General features: G+C 48.8%; 4 protein-coding genes across 6 annotated transcripts; all 4 read right to left on the reverse strand.

The window, feature by feature from the left end:
- Positions 1-2,322: 2,322 nt before the first annotated feature.
- On the reverse strand, positions 2,323-6,309 carry pitpnbl (phosphatidylinositol transfer protein, beta, like). The gene is made up of 11 exons (XM_018764458.2): positions 6,165-6,309; positions 5,677-5,707; positions 5,343-5,488; positions 4,928-5,019; positions 4,782-4,789; positions 4,607-4,681; positions 4,425-4,508; positions 4,204-4,281; positions 3,913-4,020; positions 3,421-3,543; positions 2,323-3,302 (listed from the first exon to the last, which is right to left on the reverse strand). The coding sequence occupies exons 1-11, from the start codon at positions 6,299-6,301 to the stop codon at positions 3,255-3,257; spliced, it is 930 nt and encodes a 309-aa protein (XP_018619974.2). The 5' UTR covers positions 6,302-6,309; the 3' UTR covers positions 2,323-3,254.
- A 400-nt stretch (positions 6,310-6,709) lies between these two features.
- On the reverse strand, positions 6,710-10,211 carry LOC108941681 (protein yippee-like 3). The gene is made up of 5 exons (XM_018764466.2): positions 9,953-10,211; positions 8,329-8,447; positions 8,053-8,096; positions 7,792-7,900; positions 6,710-7,702 (listed from the first exon to the last, which is right to left on the reverse strand). Exons 1-5 carry the CDS (start codon positions 10,035-10,037, stop codon positions 7,613-7,615), a joined length of 447 nt encoding a protein of 148 aa, XP_018619982.1. The 5' UTR covers positions 10,038-10,211; the 3' UTR covers positions 6,710-7,612.
- A 565-nt stretch (positions 10,212-10,776) lies between these two features.
- LOC108941665 (lysophospholipase D GDPD3-like) lies at positions 10,777-15,361 on the reverse strand. 2 transcript variants are annotated; one of them, XM_018764444.1, is made up of 11 exons: positions 15,284-15,361; positions 13,400-13,544; positions 13,246-13,288; positions 12,873-13,008; positions 12,721-12,766; positions 12,506-12,624; positions 11,966-12,055; positions 11,736-11,869; positions 11,429-11,488; positions 11,262-11,313; positions 10,777-11,160 (listed from the first exon to the last, which is right to left on the reverse strand). In XM_018764444.1, exons 2-11 carry the CDS (start codon positions 13,536-13,538, stop codon positions 11,005-11,007), a joined length of 975 nt encoding a protein of 324 aa, XP_018619960.1. In that variant the 5' UTR covers positions 13,539-13,544; positions 15,284-15,361; the 3' UTR covers positions 10,777-11,004. The 2 variants fall into 2 exon arrangements, with proteins under 2 accessions (XP_018619960.1, XP_018619961.1); XM_018764445.2 differs by lacking the exon at positions 15,284-15,361 and adding an exon at positions 13,803-14,753.
- mapk3 (mitogen-activated protein kinase 3) lies at positions 14,947-20,204 on the reverse strand. Of its 2 annotated transcripts, none has more exons than XM_018764443.2 (9): positions 19,520-20,204; positions 18,243-18,425; positions 17,937-18,126; positions 17,539-17,655; positions 17,298-17,412; positions 17,082-17,213; positions 16,896-17,005; positions 16,651-16,790; positions 14,947-16,414 (listed from the first exon to the last, which is right to left on the reverse strand). In XM_018764443.2, exons 1-8 carry the CDS (start codon positions 19,690-19,692, stop codon positions 16,671-16,673), a joined length of 1,140 nt encoding a protein of 379 aa, XP_018619959.2. In that variant the 5' UTR covers positions 19,693-20,204; the 3' UTR covers positions 14,947-16,414; positions 16,651-16,670. The 2 variants fall into 2 exon arrangements, with proteins under 2 accessions (XP_018619959.2, XP_018619958.2); XM_018764442.2 differs by having other exon boundaries at positions 14,947-16,419; positions 19,520-20,203.
- Positions 20,205-20,207: the final 3 nt, after the last annotated feature.

The following is a 20,207-nucleotide window of genomic DNA, read 5'->3' on the forward strand; positions in this document are numbered from 1 at the left end:
TCCGCTTCTTCGACGGCGGCTGCTGCCGAATCGTGCCCTCCTGTCCGTCCAGTGCCAGGTACCAATCCTGACGCAAACGCAGCCGTCACACCACATCCAGCACATCGCATCGTGACTAAAGCCTCATTAGAACCCAACGTTGCTCTCCGGCACGGTTCCGTTCAGTTCATTTTTTACAGAGAGTTCTCGTCACCGAGATGAGACAGAGCACTGGACAAAGTTCCAGGGTGAGACACAGCACAGAAAAACAGAGTGTAGCCACGTGTGAGGATGAGGCAACTGAAGAGAGGAAAACAAAAAACCCCCCCAGCGCAAAAAGGTGGAGAAAAACAGTTACAGGAAGGTGGACAGGCTGTTTGCCGGCAAAGTGACACCACGAGGACTCCTGAAACATTGGAACCGCAATAACTCCACTAATCCAAACCAGATCACGTTCACACGAAGATCATCAGAGCATGAGAAGACTGCCTCCTTACACATGGTGGTGCACCCCTGACGAAAACCACACGTGCGGGTCAAACCCCAGTCACAATGTCAAAGACAAAAGTAACGGGAGTGGGCAAGTCATCGTTCTGAGGAACTGCTGAAAGCCTGGACTGAAATAACCGGTTATGGGGGAGACCGCTTGACCTCAGCGCTCCCACACAACGTAACAGAGCATTATGCACATAAACATCATCAGACAAGTATCAACTGTGAAATTTGCTCTGGCAGCATTTATTCAACATCAAGAGATGTCAAGATCTTCATTAAAGGCAAGAGAGGCAGCAGGTGGGCCTGGAGCGCCGGAGCCTTTGCGGAGTTACGTAACTCCTCTGGCTGGTACTGGAGAGCACCGGGTTCGAGGACAGACAGTGAAGTGTATATGGCTGTAAAAGGTTACAGCCTGTAATGTGGATGCTTTCTAATGATGGATGATGTAATTAATGTGTTCTAATCCAGATCCCCTTCCCATCTGGAGGGGTACCTTTTGTCATTCCCAGTTAATCTGCCCAACTGTCCCCACTGTCTGCAAATACAGCTTCTTTACAAAAAAAAAAAAAAAAAAGAAAACAAAAACTGCAGTCCATTCTCCACATTTAAGTTTTAAAAGTACATTGTTTAATTGCAAACAAATAAATTTTAACAGCAACCAAGGGGTTTGAGCTGCTGCCTGTAGACCCAAAGGCTGCAAGTTCAAATCCCAGCTCCAGTACTTTTGAGCAAGGTACTTTGCTTGAAACTGTTCTGGTAAGAACTACAATAGCTGGAGGCAGCGTACCATTTTAAGTCGCTTTGGAAAAAATGTCAAATAGAGGTGAATCAGCAAGAGCAGACTCTAGAAATGAAGGACAGAAACATCACCAAAAGCAGATGTGTGGTTAAATCTGGGAAGAGCTGCTGGTCTTTTTTTTTTCCTTTTTTGCACTCCTAAATTGCAGTTGTTGACACTTGTCAAAAAGTGGTATTTGATCCTGTGTAATTCCAACACCTTCTCCTCCCACATTGCTGCAAGTCATACAGTTTCCTTTGGGACTAAATCTTTACCTGTCACATTCCTCTAAAATACTTTCATAATGCAATTCCTGAATAAATATTTCCAAACCCCATTTTTAAATGTTAGATTCTGAATGATCTCTTCAAGACATACTTAAAGAATATATTCAAAGATGAAACATCTCAAGGCATTAGCATGAGATTTTACTGACTGCCAACTCAGCACAGCCACAAACAGTTTTAATAATCCCACGAAAACGGTTTCCTTCTCAGCAGTCTGTTCATACCTTTATCAAGCATTCACCTGTTAGCTTAAACTCAACACCAAAGTGATCCTGAAGCTCATTACAGGGCCACAGATGCTGACCGCAAGGAAGAAACTGCAGCAGCAAACCTGCCTTCCAGCGGCCAGTTTCATTGTGACTGGATTGGGAAAACACAGCAGTGGTTCTCATGTCACTGACATACACAACAGCTCCTTAACCAATGGGAGGGATCTATGAAGAGCTGGGTGCAGGGCATGCAGTAATAAGCTGCTAAAACTGTGTGGTGTCAATTTCTTGTGTGCCTGCAGGACATCGGTACAGGTTCTCACCAGGCTGCAGATCTACGGTGTGTGGAAAAAGTCAAAGCTCCATCTGCCAGGTATGACTACTCTCCCATATAAGTTCATCTTCTGGAGGTTTCTGACCAACCTGTGCTGCTTTCCTGATCATTCTGGCACACAGTTGCATGGATGATGGATATTAAAGGCTGAAATGAGAACTACCTGCCGTCTCAGCACTGGACCTTGGAACCCTGAAACTGCCTGGTGGCTATAAATGGAACACAGATAACAAAAAGACATCATTCAGGAATTTCATGATAATCAAGGTGTTTATTGTAAATCATACTTTCTAAATGTTCTCTATAACCAACCCAGCCACAACAAGCCAAGGCAAAACATATGCTGTTTCAGACAAACAAGGAGCTTCTCACTGATTACATGTAGTTAAAACTGTACATTACAGGTGTATTACACTGGAGGACTAGAGAACATTGGGGAGAAGGAAAAGCCTCATGCCCACAATTCAATGTTTTCAGCTGAGAAAACAGCACATGACAGTCTTTAAAATTAAACCACATCATTCCACCTAGTTATTAATGTCATCAGTACATTGAAGCACTTAAAATGAATTGTGAAATTCATCACATCTTTTTTTTTTTTTTTTTTTTTAAAACACAGGCTGGGTTGAGAGAATCATTGGCACACTACCTTGCAGTAACAACTCAGGAGTTGCAAAATGTGCAAAAAAAAAAAAACCAGGTAAAAACAATAATAAAACTGAAATGTAATTTCTCAATGTGTTTCAGTAAAACCCCAGGAATTTGGCAGCAACAGAAGCAGCTGGGATGTGTCCAGTCCAGGTCATTTTATACATCTCCCTCAGTGGTGGAATAATGAGACATTATCCAGGTCAATCATGTCAAACTGGTCACTGAATTAATACAAACAAACACTGACAAAAGGATGAATAAAGCAACAGATCCGGAGCAGGTCTCTCGAGGGCTAGGTGCTTGCATGCTTTGCGTAGATTATGAAAACAGACAGAGGAATGACACAGACACGCACGCACGCTTACAAAGATGGTCTTGTCTTGAATGAGGGATGACAGCTTCCTGTTGTGAAGCGCTTGTGATGTGCACATTCTTGCTGGATTGAGGAGGAAGGGCGGCGCATGGGACTCTGAGGTAAAGTCATGGTTCGGCAAACACCGTCCCGTTTCGCTCCCTGCCCTCTAGTCCTCTCCTGCCTTCATCCCTCGAACTGATCCCTCGTTGCGCATCTGAGGAAAGACAGGAAGTAGCAGTTAGATACGTCAAACACTGCCACGAACACACTGAAGATGCTCATTAACACATCAGCACAAGGCTTCAGTGGTGAGAGATGCAGTGCTATGCTACCTTGTCCAGCTCCCTCTGTGTCTCCTCCTCCATCCTCCTGATGTCATCCATGGTCAAGTCCACCCAGCGGTCCAGCCAACAGAAAAGCTGGCGGTGGAAATTGGTGAAGAGCCGCTTCTCCTGCTGCTCAGGGGAGGCAGGGTGGGACAGAGGGGGCTATTACTACACGGCCAAACTGGTTAGTTGGAGAGCAACCAGGCAGAGGACAAATCAGGACCGTGGTCTCTTCGGCTTTGTGCTCCAGGACTTCAGCGTCACGCTTCCTCAGAGAGTTCAAGTCGGAGTATAATTTCAACTTAACCAGGTAATAATTGAAATTTAAAATGCTGCAGACTGGAGTATTTGAAATAATTTGTGCAATATGTATTTACAAAGTATGAATTCCATGCAGACTGCAAATGATATGATTACGAAAAATTACTCAGTTCCGCATGGTAAATGAGGAATATACAACATCAGAAAAGCACAGCACCTCCTGCCACTGAATTTTACCTTATGAATGAATTTCTCCACCCGGCTTTGCAACCCCCACCAACGGAAGTGAACTGTGACCAGCTTATAGGCAGTCATGTAGGGACAGTTGCCATTGTGCAGCTCTTTCTGTGTGGGGAGGCAGTGAGAGAGCAAGAGACAGATAAAGCTACGTCCCTGTAACACCGGGGAACCATAAAGAGCCTGAAAAAGCAAAAACGAGTAGCTGTACAAGTAGCAATGACCAGGGGCAACCAAAACGGCGCTTTGTCACAACAATGAATAGAGAGGCATTAGAGGAGCATGGGGTACCTTCCAGCCTGGCCCCAGTGGACCCCGTCCTGTCTTCTCTGAGTGAAAGATGGCTGGATCCTCCTCTGGCTTGTAGTCCTGTTTGGACAAAGTGAGGGAAAAGACAAATGTATTATTACAACACTATCACCAAAGAGAGTATTAACAACATCTCAAATGTGGTGCGTGGAAGCATTGAGCGCTGTATGGCCACAAGCGGATACGTCCTCAAACGTACTCACAATATCGTCCACCTGCGATCGGTCCGCAATGTCAATGGGCACCACCTCCGTTTCCTCCCACTCCTCCGGAGGTAAGCCGTGAGGCTTCAGAGACACACACATACATCAAGAGGCTGCTATCAGTACTGTACACAAGTGCATTAAGATGAATTAAGAAGAAAACACTCATTGCGAAAACACACATTGTTACTTGTTCCCATGTCTGGTTTGTGCCAGGTCTCAATCTTAATGAAGAAGTCATCCTTCATGTATTCATTCTGCAAAACATCATCAGCAACGGCATCGTTATCCTCTGCTGTGCCAACACCCTCAACAGAATGAGAAAATCATCAATGTTCGCAACTCTTCTGTACTTACGGTCACAACTGCAGGTTTCCCAAACATCCAGGAGCGATGGAAAGTGAAGTGCAAGAAAGAAAGGACAGTGTTACTGGCTTTACCAATCAGTCAGAAGCTGGCAACCAGCTGCTGCTGGTGTTTTCATGAGGTCCAGGGATACTAACTGGTACGGCAGTAGGGGTAGGCATTCCACGCCTTCTCATGGAACACCAGCGCTCCCTCTGGGGCAAACATCTGGATGAAGCTGGGCACTTTGCTGCAGGACGGCAAGGAGCAGAGCACAGACTACGTATTCACATTGTTTTACCGTGCACCTGCCTCCCAGACTTGACATTTATTCAGTCGTACAAGTACTTTAAGCGTTCATAAAGCCGGGTAACTTTTACTGCTTCAATTTAGGGCAAATGCCTCCATCAAGAGTACCACGGCAACAAGTGAAACTTAAACTGAAGCAACAAATGTTTCAGCTGTCATCATCAGTTGAAATTCAAGAGTTTTTCTTGACTTTATAACATTCAGCTGTGCAAGTAGCAGAACACAGTACCATAGCAGCAAGTCAGCGAGCGTGAGGGCACCCACCTGTGTATGTGGTAGATCTTGTGGGTGTACTGGCCCCTCTCACCATCCTTCTCGTAGGGCTCGTTCCGCAGAACCTCAATGCCCTCTCCGCCACCAGTATTGTTCTTGCTGGCCTCTGCCACGGAGAACAGCTGGCCCACCTGGTACTGGGAAGAACAGCAGCGAAGGACTCTGTGTGTGTCTGTGTGTGTGTGTGTGTGTGTGTGTGTGTGGAAGCGCTGAGTGTGTGTGTGTCACGTGTGTGCGCGCGATAAGTGGACAGAACCAACACCAAGAAAAAGAAAGCAGTGGGGTTACGGTAACTTAAAGCAGCTTTCAGCACGTGCTTCCTTACCTCTTCTACGGAACATGGCAGCAGCACTTGGCTACGGGAAAGAGAAGAAAAGCGCGTTTTCACTACACACTCTGCCGCGGCGGCAAAAAGAAAAGCGTCCACACAACCGCCAGCTGACAGTGAGTGAGTGACAGTCAGTGTGACTCAACAAAGAAACCGGCCACAAAACTCGACACACACTCATTCGCCACGGAAATACATAAGGAGGAATCCCTCTCGTCTCACGTTCCATTCGTCCGCTCCTCGTGTAGAATTATTAGTATTAAAACGAAAAGAACAACAACAAGCTGAAGCTGTCAGTGCTGGAGCGGCTAACGGAACACACGCACGCAGGCGCACGGACGACTAGCTAAATGAAGCCGCACACTACCTACGCCGCGTGTTCCACGGTAGCACCCACTCGCCCCCACAGCACAAACATTCAACATTTACCTCATTTATACGCACATGAACGCATGTTTCGTGTTCAAAGCAAAACATGTACTCACTATTCCTTAACGAGGACCATCCCGAACTGTCCGGAGCGGTACGGTGCACAGCGTAATCCGCTCGCCGGAAGTAGACGCAATACGGCCTGTGCGTAATTAATTGCCGGAAGTTGGGTCTGTACGTCCTTGTGCGTCATTAGTCGCCGGAAGTAGGTCCTTACGTCCTGTGCGTCATAATGAGCGTGCAGCGCTTTGAAGTGTATCGTTGTGCGCGCGGTGACCTGAAAAAGGGGAAACGCTGAGAAGCGCCGCTGCTTTGAGCCCCGACATCGATTTCCAGATATTTGTCAAATATGTGTTACGGGTCGAGCGAAGTGAACGCACACAAAACCGTGTGTAGATCATTTTGCTCTTCTCAGTGACAGCAGAGCGCTGCTACTGCAGCCTGACGGCTCGGAGGAAACAAAATATTAATCGCGTGCAACGTTTTCAGTAGAGCCTTAATAAAAGGGTTTCCATTTGGTTCAGGTTGAGCTTTAAACACGCAAACCTTGTGGAACAGCTCGAGAATACGGTGAACACAGTGCCTCTTTTGACCCCTCACCGGTTTACAAAAATGAGAAGAGAGTTATTTTAAGAACTGATCATAATTTAATAGTTGAGCCTGAACGAAACACATCGTGTAGAAGCTGCATTGACAGTATATCTTACTGCTCATAAATAGTGCCAATTTTTGCATTCTTCACAAACTGAGCCATGTTTAACAAGTTTCATTTCAGACATGATCAGGGGAAAAAAAAAATCTTAATTACATAATTATTGTAGATATTAATTCATGACAGTAATGTTTGAGGCTCAAACTCTTATACATTCTTGGACATGTATTCTGTACACAATATTTTCATATTTTACATATATACACACACATTACAGCACAGAAATCATCCCACGGGTTAGTGAGCACAGCAGCACTTTTTCTTGCCAGCTGAGTGACAGTCGGAGAAACGTGTTTCTCTGCCCTGAACAAACTTTCATTTGTAGCTCCGCATTCTCCATAACCAAACTATTTTCATGTTCATACTGCAAGTCATCTAATTTTGTCACTATGTGTGCCTTTAGTTGCAAAATACAGTTATTTCACACATCCACTGAACAAAAATAAAATTAATTAAACATACAAAAAGCTATGACAAAAGAATGAAATTGTGGATGTAAGCACCGACAGGCACTGAATTAAATGCGACCAGCGGTTTAATTAGAAATGTCCCGAGCAACATGGGACTCTGGGAATTAACTGAAAGGTGGAGCTGGATGTTAAATTTTTACTGGCAGCAAGGCTACACAACAGCAGAAGCGTCATTCCGGCGTATTCCACGTGTTCCCACATGAAACTTTGGGATATTAATTTCAACAGGATACTTCAAACCAAACCTGTTTTTTTCACATTCTGTCCTGGACTGAGTTATTTACATGCAGCTGGGTGGAGGTGGTTTCTCAGAGTGCCGACTTTAGTCCCAGCCGTTGTCTTTGATCATGTGGGAGAGCTCGATGATGAACTTGCCTTCCTTGTACTTCTGACTCTGCTCATATGCCTGTTCCTGTAGCAAGTGATTGTGGGCAATCACGGTTAGCACATGGCGGCAGCTGACCCATGCTACTGCTCTTCATGTTCGTCCATCTTACTTACATATTTCCAGCCCAGGGTGGTGTGGCAACTCTCGCAGTAGATGTCCGCCACGGCGTGCAGACCTGTCAGCAGAACCCGCTCCTCTGCCGGTCCGCAGCCCACGTTAACCCTGAGAAGGACACACGTGCCAACGTGAAGGACAGCAATGGCCAGAGGAGCCAACACACCCGGGACTGGGCCACCAGACTGAAACACCCCACCGTCAGCTGTGTCGCGACTGTGCGCAGTACGGGACCACACAGTAAGAGAGGAGGAACTTACACAGAGTTGAACAGGTAGGCGCGTCCTTGACTGCCCTGGAAAGACTGCAAGAGAGACACATGCACAACTTTATAGAGGGCAATTCACCACCTTCAAGCTTCAGCAGCAGCAAAATACATTCCCTGTGTGAGAACTGTTGAATGTAAAGTACAGCACCAGCGCAGTGAAACACACTGGTGAGGCATGAGGCACATTCCCAGCCTTAAGCTACAAACCCCACGCTTCATAGTTAACAGGGAACATATCCACTACTGGAAGTGGTGGTGGAGAACACACCTTGGAGATGAGGTCGTCATGGCTGGCCAGGTGAGCACGGCAGTGCACGCAGCTGTACCTGCGATGGCACGAGTCCAGATATGCCTGGAAGGTTTTGGCCTTGGACTGTTTCACCATGTCTGAAAGAGGCAGGTTTGCAGTGAATGTGCAGCTCGCAGCTCCCTGCCAAAATAGTAGTGTACAAGAACCCAGCTGGCCCCTTCCTTGCAAAAAAAAAAAAAAAAGGGACTGAGAGTTGGTTCATTACTCAAAAAGTTATTAAGTCAAATGTGGCCTGGTGCAGGGCCTCGTCATCAGTTCTCTTATGCAGCTGCTCGTGTAACGTACACTGGCAAAAACGGTGGGTTTGGACTAAGTTACTGTTGCTGATTGTTGTCGACGCACTTTCGGTGACGCTCAAGCGTACGTCGTTTGGAGAGAAACTGCCAGCTGAATACATATAGATGCGAAGAACCCAGACAATTTCGCGAGGAGGGAGGAAACGGCGGGACTTTATGGCTAGGAACGGAGCAGCCGACGGTTTCCGTCTCTGTCCCGGCCGGGAGATTGCGGACAGCACTCGGGCAGACGGTCCCGGCGGCGAACGGTGAGCCAGGACACCTGGCGCGTGTGCCTGCGCGTTACTTAGTCCCCTGGCAGCAGTGTTTATAGACACAGTGTCAATAAGAAAGCACAATAAATAGGCGTGCCCAGAGATACACTGGGGGTTGGTGTTTACCTGCGGCTCTTTCGCCCCACACGTCAGACCAAATGCACTAAAACCTAATGCAAGCACAATATGGAATGGAGCTAATTACAAGAAATAGAAAAACTGTAAGTTGTATGTTATTTACCTTAAAGTGCAGACAAAAACAGAGCCAGGGGTATTACACCAGGATGGAGGATGACGAAGAGGCAGCGCTTCACTGACAGCTCAAATCTGGTAGATCATCTACTGCTTGTTCACCTTGTCTTTGTTTCTCATCCACCTTTTCCACTCTTTTGAAAAACTTAGGCCAGTTTGCAATTACCATGTTTTAGTGTATCTCCTGATGCCTTGGTGTGCAATGTAAATTACTATGCTTCTTTCTTTTATGGAAAAATAAAGAGTAAATGCTTCCCAAAACAATCCTGTCAATGAAAAGCTCATTACCCAAAATTTTATATCAAGAACCAACTGTATTCCCCTAAGAACAGTATTACAGTTGAAGAAGCACCAAGTGCAAAGTAGGAGTAATGTCAGTCGAACACACAGTTTCTCTTGGTGAGGATGTGGATGGTAAACAGAAAGTAAAGAGAACTGCCCTTCCTGCTCCAAGAAGCATAACAGGAAAACAGCTGTGACCCAAATCATAAGCCAGATCTCTCTTTCTTCAAGAGTTACCATGGCAGAAAATGCCATATAATGAACATCGCGGGTGTATGACAGCATATAGGGATTAAGAGTGATTGAGCCACATCGAGGAACTCCCAGCCCTCTATTTCCGTCCACAGAAACCTATTTGTTCCATAACCGCTGGCGGAAGCGCAAGCAGCCAAGCGAGAGGAGGTACTAGTGAACCCCTTCACGGTTTCACATGATCAAACACACAAAATTACTGCACACCACACTGTGAAAGGCACAAAATAGCTCCGCTGTTCTCACCTGAAACGAGGAGAAAAGAGCAAATCGCGCAGCAGAGCGACTCGAAGCGACGCAATCGAGAAAAAAGAGCGTCGTTCAAAGACATGCAAATGAAATGCAAATAAAGACAAAGAGCGCCGCGAAACGCAGCTCACAGATTGTGCCTCCGAAGAGCAACGCAATGTCGTACAACTGTCTGCCTGTTTAACTTTCTTATACTTCTGTCTTTCCGTCGAAAGGAAAACTGTCGTGTTTGTTTACAGTGTGGCGGTGAGTCTCGAGCGCGTCACGCACTGCGAAAACAAACCCGCCGCGAGCCAATCAGAGTCGAGCGAGCTCACTGCGGACCAATCAGAGAACGCGGGCGACTGGGAAATGTAGGTCAACCAATGAGGTTCGCCGAGAGCTGTGGCTTTTACTGTATTTGTTCACGTTTGAGGGCGAAGCCCTTTTATAGCTGAACACACACACACACACACACACACACACACACACACAGTGCTGTATGATAGAGGATTTGTTTCTGCTGGGTGGACTACAGCTATTAAAGATTTGCTCACAAGAACAACACAGTTTCACTGCGACTTGTTCAGCTGACACTTCCCCCCCCAAGAAGAACCTCCAGTGCTGAGATACAATGAGATACAATTATTTACTCGTTTACGCAGCATTTGCTGTATCCGCTCAGAGTGAGAACCCTCCTGGAGGTCACTACAGCAGGTGGGAGTCGAAACCTGGGTCTGAAATTCTAGAGGCAGAGATGCTTCGTGCGTTATTCTCTTCAAAAGAGCAGGAAGTGTTGCCAAAGATGAGCACACACTGTATAGAAGAAATGCGGGCTGTAAGGGTGTTCATATTACTGTTGCGTGGCAGAAGTGGGTGTGTGTGTGTGAGAGAGAGAGAGCGAGAGACTGGGGAGAAATGACGACAGAAGGCTTTATTGTAAACAGGCTAAACAGACTAAGGGGACACAAAGAGTGTGTTGTAGCCCAGCCTGTCAGACATTTATCATGGAAGGGGGCAGAGAGACGCGTCACGCCGGTCAGCCTGGTCAACACGGGGCTCCCGGTGCCTCAGTGACCAGGCGGCTCCACGCAAGGCACCGCCTTCGGGGGATGAGAGCGGAGGTATTCCGACAGAAGGCTGGGGTAGTCGGTCATGACCCCCGTGGCTCCGAAAGCGAAGGCCGCCTCGATGTCTTCCGTGTTGTTACAGACAAAAAGGTGAACCTGGAGAGAAGACAGGGAGAGGCTGATGGACATGGACACGGACATGCACAATGTGGACCCTGTTCGAGCGGAACTGTTGCGGCACGAGGATGACAGTTTACCTGAATGCCGCGTTTAGCCAAGTGCCTAAAGAGGCTTCTCCTCATGGTCAGCCTGGAACAAAAGGACACGTCCGTCTCATTTTCCCCACCGTAACCCTTCCTGGCGCGGCAATAACTCTGTTCCGCAGTAATGGCCCCACCGCACCAGTGGATGCACTCAAACTCACTTTTGCATTAGGAAGATGATGAATCTGTTCCTCAGAATCCAGGAGTCAGGGATGTAATTTCTGAAAAGAAAAACCAATGACTGGGCAGAATACACACATTTTTGCCCCTGCTCAAGGGAAGCGGTCACGTTACGTCGGCTACATCGCGACGCTATCGTTCGACCGCTGCACGCAAGTGAGAAGACGATTTGCCGAAGGCCTGGGGAGGAGCGAGGGGCGCATTTCCGAGTCCCGCTACGTTTGCTGTCCCTGTGGCCCAGCTGAAGTGGCCGCAGGTGGCGAGCGCCACCCAGAATCCCTTGCTCACCTGTTGTACACCTGCGGTAGGTAGAACTGCAGGAAGCTCTCCCCCAGGGGCAGGAATGGCAGCAGGCCACAGTAGTAGAAGAGGAGCAGCTGCAGTCCCCGTCTCACCGTGAACATGTAGGGCATCTCTGGGTTCTGTACACACATTATCACAAGAAACACAACGGTAGGACCAAGTACGCTGTCCCAGGAGAGGAGTCACTCTGCGCAGGTACCAGTACAAGGACACACCTCTTTCCGGCATTTGTCCATGATGAGAGATTTCACACTGGCCCACACGGTGATTTTCTCTCTGTCATACTCTTTTACAAGCGAGGACACCTGCGGCGGACACAGTGTGAGCACAAGCAAATCCAGACACAGCACGCACTCTATTCTGTCCCAGAATGGCAAGGGTCAGTTCTTCCGTACTGGTCTGAATCAACACTCAGCATGCAGACATCCAAGGGTTAATCAGCGCTCAAAGAAATATTCTCTCCCCCCGCATGGTGCCACCTAGTGGCCAAGTTCCCCGGAAGCACAGTACGCACTTCGTCCAGCAGGTGGCAGCATGCACCGAAAAGAGTTTACCACCATTCTTATTAAAAAAAAAATACTACTAGTTCCAACAAAACAAATTATCTGACTTGACATTTGGATCACTCAAGTTTCACAGTAAATGCTACTGTTAATTTAGCAGCTGCAGACAAATGTCAATTGCGAATGTAGTCACATCCCCTTTGGGTGCACTGTAAGCGCTGCACTTTGTCCAGTTGTCGCAGTGCTCTTCACCTTCTTGATGAGCTCATCGTTGTCTTCTTTGATCTCAATGTTGATGGGAACCTTTGGGAAGGCCCGGAACACATCTTCCAGCAGTGCAAACTTCCTGTCGGTGCCCGTGCTGAAGTGTCCTGCAAAGCAGACATGGCACGCACCTGACAAGTAGAGCTACAGCTCCCTGGGATCAGACCCAGAAACCTACTTGCCACACGCACTGGGCCACATACCATCGTGAAAGGTGACCTCCAGCCTTTCTTTGTATAGCGGCAGCTCCTGAAACATCACGTCAGATTAGAAACGGAATGAAACACCAACGTGAACGTGCTATTCTAAATTTCTTCCTAGAAAGCTCTGGAGTAATTTGCGAATGGCTCGTGACCTCAAAGTTCACCGATGAGATGTTGACGTCGACACCGGTCTGCCGCAGCAGGTTCTCATCGTGCGACACGATGACGTAGCCGTCCTTTGTCATGTGGCAGTCAAGCTCCAGCATCTCTGTGCCGGCCTCCACCGCGCTGGAACAATCAGAGAACGGGACTGCGGGCAGCCGGCTACGCCTTCGTATACCAGCATGCACCTGGGAGATGGTTAGAGGTCCTGCCTTCGGACTCAGTGTATAAATGGGTAAATAACTAAGTCACTTTGGAGAAAAGCATCAGCTAAATGAACAACTAGATGTGTGTACCTGTACACACCTGTGTACACTCGAACCAGGCCTGCGGTTCGCCAAGGGTGCCTGCCGCTGTACTCACTGTGTAAACGCTTCCATTGTGCTCTCGATCCTCTCCCCGCTCCCTGTTGTAGAACAAGACACCTTTTCACTGCGCTGCGGGTGACTGTCCAAACTTAAACCGCATCAGCGTTTGTCTGCTGATGTGGAGGAACGTGGCGTCATCGCTTACACACCCCCTCTGTGTGAGATGTGCCTGCAACGGAACGCCACACACTTCTTCCCGTGCAGCACCTGTGGGTTCTTGAGCAGGTACAGCGACGTGAGGGTGTAGCCCCCGAGGGCAGGTAGCACGTAGTACAGGTAGCTGGACATGACACCCTGCGGGGAACAAACAGCCTCCTCTGATCCTCCTGACACAGCGACAAACGGGTAACCTGACAGTTCTCGAAGGCGTCCCAACAGTCAAGTCCTATGTTTCCAAGGACACAGACACCATTTTTTCCACCGTTTCCCTCATGTGCCCATATCTGAAAATCTGTCTGCGGCAGAACAAATGCGACTTGTTTTTAATCCTCCAAGTAGATAGATGGCAGAAAAGAGCACCGAAAAAAAAACTGGAATGCAGGTGTAACTTACCACTTCCACCGTATTAGCAGTTCACATCTGGTGTTGGTGCTTGTTGTAGCAAGAGTAAAAGACAGTTTCCATGGAGATCAAAGTAAACAAAATGTGGCAAAAAAAAAAAAAAAAAACCAACCAAATGCTCCAGATAAACATGTGGAGACTAAGTATAATTTCAATACGGATGGAATTCAGTAAAAGTATGTATGTATCGTTGCTGTATCTGTTATGTAGCCTTTTTTTGCTGTGAGTTAGTGGTAAAATGAACTTTGAAAATATAAAGAAGTTAGAATTCTGGTCCCAGCTTTGGTTGTAAGGCGAGCCAGTGCACCTTGGGGGAGGGGGAAATCAACATACCTCTGCAGTACAGCTGTACTCAAAAACAGACAGGAAAGGGAAGTTCAGTTGTGCAACAAAAAAAGTCACGACTTAAATCTCAGATAACAGAACTCAACTCCCGAAAAACAAACTGTTGACCGCCTACAGGTGCTCCAAAGTGCCCCACCTGCCCCGTTACCTTCACTTGGCCCTTCCCCTCCCATCCCCTCCCTGTGAGGAATGCGCTAGGACAGGAATTTCATGAGGCACGAGGCCAGATGGACTTGAAGAGACACGTTGTCCAAGTGGGGCCTCGTGCTGCTGCAGCTCCTGTCCTGGAGGTGATGCCTCAGGAGAGACGAGCCGAAACGCTGTCTGCCTGGACCCCATCCTGCGCTGGCCGCTCACCTTACTCCCAACGAAAGTAGCAGAAACACCCGGGGAGGAAGCAACGACGCTCAGGTGGTGGGGGGGGGTGACCCAGCCCCCCTGGTGGACGATGAGTGCTAAACCCAATGAACACCCCTGCGCTTCCTGCTGGGGGGATTTGGGGCAGTAGTGCCCATGAACAGCAGTGCTGAGTTGCAGAATGTGAGAACAATGTGGGCAAATAGCACAGCGAAACCCCACCCCCCACTGCATCCTCCTCCTGTACCTCGTGCCTCTTTTGAAAGGTGCGAGTGTGGGATGGAGCAGGTTAGACAGGCAGCGGCGGAGGAGCTCCGGGTGAAACGCAACACTTCTCACCTACAGGAAAGGACCACCTCGTTCACTGTAACAGGCCAGTTTTTATTACCATGCAGTTCAGTGCTCCAAAATACACTTGCATCATCATATACCATTTCTTGTAATATTTAATACCTTTATTCCATTAAAGATCTATGAAAAAGTAATGCCTTTTCACAACCCCAAGCAAAAAGCTATTAAAAAAAAAAAAAAAAAAAAAACATTTTTTCAAATGCTGCTCCCTTTGACAAGACAGAATCCACCTCTGCAATAACAGTCTTAGTAATAAAGATTAAAATAATAAAAAGCAGTAAAAGCAGCAGGCAGAAGACACGGCTCAGTGCCCCAACATCCCAAAGACCTGCAGGTTAAACGCAGCTTGGCGTGTTCAGCTCAGTTAGGGGTAAAAATGGCTCAGCAGTTCACACCAAAAGCTGGGAAACTAGACTCACCCAAGAGCAGTTGAGTTCCAGCAGGAGGAAGTCCGATCGCCGTTCACAAGCACACACACGTCACACTCCACTCCTGTTTGCTTTCCAGTGGCCTTTCCCTGACTGTCACCAAGCTCACGCCTCTCCCTCGCTCACTTTGCTCCCTCTCTCTCCCTCTGTGTGAGTGGGTGTGTGTGTCTGCACAGGTTAGTTGCCCTGCTGTTACACTGCTGAACTCAGTGGCGCAACATTAAGAATGGAGAGGCACGCGTACATTCTCTGTTGAAACAAAGCTAGACCAGTGTACGAGCGAAACGGTCTCTAATAGGTGTCCTGACTGCAGCTGAGGAGTGCCTGGTGTGTGGACACATTGGGCACTCGCAGGAACAATAAACTGGACTAAATAAGTCTCGTCTCGTACTGCATCGGAGGAAACGGTGCAGGTAAGGTGCGAGCTTTGTGCGTCCGTGACAACAGGGGGACCTCAGAGACACAAGAACATCAACTTAGAAACAGCAGCATTTTCCTTGAAAACCTTTAACCACCAGATCAATTTCCCTAAGGGCGAAAGAAAGCACATGCACATCGCCCTAAAGCGGACTCCAAAGGAGCATCTCCGAGAAAGGCAACGCTAGAGGGTGGGGGCGGGGCTCTGCCACGCTGCCAAAACATGTGACACTCCAACAGTCACCAAGCCAACGAAAAGCAGAAAGGTGTTTTCAAAGAGTAAAACCAGTAGCACATGAAAGAGAACCTCAAATATAAAATGTCTGTGTAAAATGTGAAATGTCTGAAAAACGTGAGCCTGAGGTTACAACGGAAACATTCCGAGTTCCTGACGGGACCCCTTCCTGAGCACGGAGGGGAACAGACAAGGTGCAGGAAGCAGTAAAGGGTCTTTTACACCCCATCCCCCCCTAAGTAAGAAAGGAAAACAGAACATGATAATAAAGAAGAAAACTAAATTATAACCTGCAATGATTTAAAAGGCAGACAAAGCCCAACATACACATCTGCAGCAGACATATACTGCGATACACATGTTTCTTCACTTCTGAACACCCTGGTCGTATAAATGTTTGAAGTGTTAACATCTGCTTGGTGACGTCTGTCTGCTGTCCACCACCGGGTGCTCCTCAGTCACCTCTCCTCCTGAGCTGAAAGGTATAAAATGGTGTGAGACGCACCGTTTGACACAAATGAATGTGCACGCACTGCTGGATACAGCAAGCCCATTATCCCATTTAAGTGGTCAACTCAAGTGTGCCCAGCTCTTTCTCTACCATTACTTGCAGTGCTGCCACCCATACGTGACAAAAGGACTGGACACGTTGAAGACAGCACACTAACGAGCCCAAGTGTGTGCGTCAAAGAGGCCAACGCCTCACCTGTCCCATTGCCCAGCAGCTCAGGAGCCTTGGTAGGTGGCCTGGAAGCGGGCTGTCTCCTCATAGATTAGCTCCTTCAGCCTCTCTTTGGGAAGGTCATCCAGCTCCATGTCGAACGTGAAGGGTTCCTCTGCTACAGGCTGCTCACACACACACATGCACGCAGATTTAATGAGAAAACACACATGTGGAATAGAGAGAAAGGCACAGCAGCTCCAAACGGGCAGGGCGGAGGCAGAGCGCACCTCATCTGTGGGGTCGTAGTACTGCTCCAGGTAAGGGTGGGCGAGGGCCTCCTCGACAGTGATTCGCTTATAGGGGTTAAAGGTCAACATGCGATCCAGCAGGCTCAGAGCTGACAGAGGGAGCAGTAATCAGTGTCTGTGCATGTGCGAAAGAGGCAAGTGCTTATGGTCCAACACACAACACACCTTTGGGATCAGCATTGGGGAACAGCTTGTTCCAGGGGATCTTGGGTTTCTGAAGCAGCGACTGCAGGTAGTTCCTCGCCTTCATATTGATGATGCAGTTCAAGTCTTCCTGAGAAGGAGAGCCCAGGATGTCTGCAGCCAGAGAGACGTACAGTGTAAAACAAGGTGAAACACTGAACGACTAGGTAACCTGCAGCTGCCTGGCCCATGCGATACCCAAGATGTGGTTCAGTTGGTCCAAGTAGTGCTTCCCAGGGAAGATGGGCCTGTTGGAGATCATCTCAGCCAGGATGCATCCCACAGACCAGATGTCAATGGACTTGGTGTAGCCCTGGGGGGGGGCATAGGAGATGGCAAAGCACAATTAGTGATGAGGACACAACTCTCCCAGGTCTTCACTTCAGCCTGACTATAAATGAAGCAACCGCTAACAGTTGGCCTTCGCACGACATGATACCTTGGAGTTGAGCATGATCTCGGGGGCGCGGTACCAGCGCGTGGCCACGTATTCGGTGAGGAAGCCCGTGTGGTCGTGCTCAGGGTCGGCTATTCGAGCCAGACCAAAGTCACAGATCTAGCAAGAGGAGAAGAGATGGGTAGAGCTCTGCCCCCACAGTGTGTTCAACCAAGCCCTGGGCGAGAAACCGTTAGGCTCTCTTAGGGAGCAGGAGCACCACACATACTCCGCAGGCAGGTTTTGGCAACGGTCGTCAACAACGGCGGTCCAGTCGGGACACGTTCTGTCCGAGCACGCGGGAAAACCAAGTAAACTGACACCCTGCTGGCATGTCAGAAGGTCACAAGGACTTGTCCTGAAGCGACTCTGCTCTTTGGATGTGGGAGAAAGAGACCCACCTTGAGGTCACAGGTGGTGTTGATAAGGAGGTTGGACGGCTTCAGGTCCCTGTGCAGCACGTTGGCAGAGTGGATGTACTTGAGGCCCCTCAGGATCTGGTATAGGAAGTAGCAGATGTGGTCGTTGCTCAGCTGCTGGGTCTTGAGCAACTTGTACAGGTCGGTCTCCATCAGGTCCTGTACAATGTAGCTGGGGGAGGAGGTTAAGGGGCTGGAGACGACAGGGCAGCAGCAACCCCAACTTGTAACTACCTGGGCAACATGGTGCAGGGTTGTGGTCACTGTGCATGCGGTCAGGAAGGATACACATCCCTCATGTGCTGGATGTCTCGTGCCCTCAGGATATCATTGATGCCGATGATGTTCTCGTGTTTGAAGCGCAGCAAGATTTTGATCTCGCGCAGAGTTCGCTGGCAGTACGTCTGGTGCTCAAAGGGACTGATCTTCTTGATGGCCACACGCAGATTGTTGACGTTGTCATATGCTGAGCTGGCGACACACACACACACACACACACACACACACACACACACACAAAGCGACACAGTTATGGCACACGTACCTACACGAGCTGATTGTGGAACAACAGACAACTTCACAGATGGAACCGTCAGCCAGGTGACTCCTACTTTGAATATAAAAATGAAAAAGAAAAATTAAGGTGAAGGGGGGGGGAGCACCAAAAAATTTTGTTTGTTTTGCATTCGGTGTGGTGAAGGACTAGCAGCCTGGTCTCATAAGAGCGTGGTGTGCACGGTGACGCCGATGGCGAGCTGCGCCATAGACACGAGCCGACTCTTTGGACTGCTGATATGCGCAGTGAAGGTAGAACAGCAGGGCCCCCTCTCAGCCCAGCCCGCAGTCACGGTTACTTGCCGCCACCTTTAAGGAGCCTGAAGGAAGCTCCTAACACAGTAGGTAGAGCTGCTGCCTTTGAATCAAAAAGGCTGTCAGTTCAAGTCATGCTTACTCCTGTAGTACCTTGAAGCAAGGTACTTACCCTAACTTGCGCCAGTAAAGGTGTCGAGTTGTACAAATGGCTAAATGGCTGTAAGTTGCTTTGGAGAAAAGAGTCAGATAAATGAATAACTGTAAGAGCACTTCAACACTCTGAAGACCATAAGGACTCTTGTACAGAGTGCAGTAAGAACAGCGCATGTCCACTAAACTGTTCACCGTGCTGTACACCAGCGAGAAACATGTCATCGGCTCCATTCACTCGCCAGCCTGGTGCAGGCGACCAGTAGAAAGTGAAAGTAAAGAGAAAACAGCAGTCCTACAGCATGAAACAGGGAGCCTGTTACTGTACCGTGGTGTACTGGGAGCAGCCGTCACGCCCTCCACACACAGGAACCCAAATGTCCATCAGTTCCACAAGAGACAGACCCTTTTTAACACATGCGTGAAACCAAAACAGGGTGTCTTTCTTTGGAAGCTGTGCAGCTCCTCTGTTGGCTGCAACACACACGCCTGCCTTTACCTGGACTAAGGGAACAGAGGCAGGAGCCCGAGCCCACCAGGGGCCCTCATGGCAAGTGTGTGTGTGTGTGTGCGCGCGCGCGCGCCTCGCTCCGGGATCTCACCACACCATGCCGTAGGCCCCCTCCCCGATGTACTGCAACTCCGTGTACCGCGGTCCCACGTCGAAGTTCTGTCCCTTCACGGACTCCACGCCCGCTTTGGCGGCGGCGGGCTGCGCGCCCCCGACGGCGACGGCTTGTCCGCCAGTCGCTCCCCGACTCCCCGGATCAGCCATGAGCGCGCGCGGCACACTGACTGGGCCCTGGGGGACCCCGCGTCACCGTGAAAACTGGTCTTCGTGCCTTTTGCAGCGAACTTGTGTGCGCGCCCGCGCACGGGAACGCGCAGAGAGGTGACTACGGTGTGCGAGCGTGCGTGTGCTGAGGGCGTCTCCGTATACAGAACTAAAACACCGTCTAGCGTAGCGCACACGTCTGGCATCCGTTCAGGTAACAAAGTTAGAACTGAGGGCCGGAGGAACGAGCGCACGGGTCGGAGTGACAAGTCAACAAGCGAAGTGAAGTGAAGTGAATTAAATTAAATAAATTCGCCCAAATTCTTTTCACCGTCTCTCACTTGCGCGGAACACCATGAGGTAAACTTCACGCCGTGTTTAACAGGTATATGGACGGTTTTCACTTTAAAGTTTAAACATCAATATAAGTAAAACTTCATAGGCGCGTCAAGCTGCCTCGTCTCCGCCTTCCTTTTCCACTCTGAGGTGCTCGACAAAGGCGGAACTCCCTGTCG

Source organism: Scleropages formosus, chromosome 8, assembly GCF_900964775.1.
Source record: "Scleropages formosus chromosome 8, fSclFor1.1, whole genome shotgun sequence".
NCBI classification, from domain to species: Eukaryota; Metazoa; Chordata; class Actinopteri; order Osteoglossiformes; family Osteoglossidae; genus Scleropages; species Scleropages formosus.

Bases quoted from the DNA above. Each gene is read 5' to 3' on its own strand.
- pitpnbl (XM_018764458.2), bottom strand. From the start codon at position 6,301: ATGACGCACAAGGACGTACAGACCCAACTTCCGGCAATTAATTACGCA. The intron at 5,708-6,164 runs GTGAGTACATGT...TCTTTCCCGTAG, and splicing joins ATGGTCCTCGTTAAGGAATA to CCAAGTGCTGCTGCCATGTT. The intron at 5,020-5,342 runs GTGGGTGCCCTC...GCCGTCCTGCAG, and splicing joins AAGATCTACCACATACACAG to CAAAGTGCCCAGCTTCATCC.
- LOC108941681 (XM_018764466.2), bottom strand. From the start codon at position 10,037: ATGTCTTTGAACGACGCTCTTTTTTCTCGATTGCGTCGCTTCGAGTCG. The intron at 8,448-9,952 runs GTGAGAACAGCG...TGCCTCTTTCAG, and splicing joins CTCTTTTCTCCTCGTTTCAG to ACATGGTGAAACAGTCCAAG. The intron at 7,901-8,052 runs GTAAGTTCCTCC...TGTCCTTCTCAG, and splicing joins GCCTACCTGTTCAACTCTGT to GGTTAACGTGGGCTGCGGAC.
- LOC108941665 (XM_018764444.1), bottom strand. From the start codon at position 13,538: ATGTCCAGCTACCTGTACTACGTGCTACCTGCCCTCGGGGGCTACACC. The intron at 13,009-13,245 runs GTGAGTACAGCG...TGATTGTTCCAG, and splicing joins ACAATGGAAGCGTTTACACA to CGCGGTGGAGGCCGGCACAG. The intron at 12,767-12,872 runs GTCACGAGCCAT...GTGATGTTTCAG, and splicing joins TCTCATCGGTGAACTTTGAG to GAGCTGCCGCTATACAAAGA.
- mapk3 (XM_018764443.2), bottom strand. From the start codon at position 19,692: ATGGCTGATCCGGGGAGTCGGGGAGCGACTGGCGGACAAGCCGTCGCC. The intron at 17,214-17,297 runs GTATCGCATGGG...CTCTGGCTGCAG, and splicing joins CCAACTGAACCACATCTTGG to ACATCCTGGGCTCTCCTTCT. The intron at 17,006-17,081 runs GTGTGTTGTGTG...TCCCTCTGTCAG, and splicing joins CCCCAATGCTGATCCCAAAG to CTCTGAGCCTGCTGGATCGC.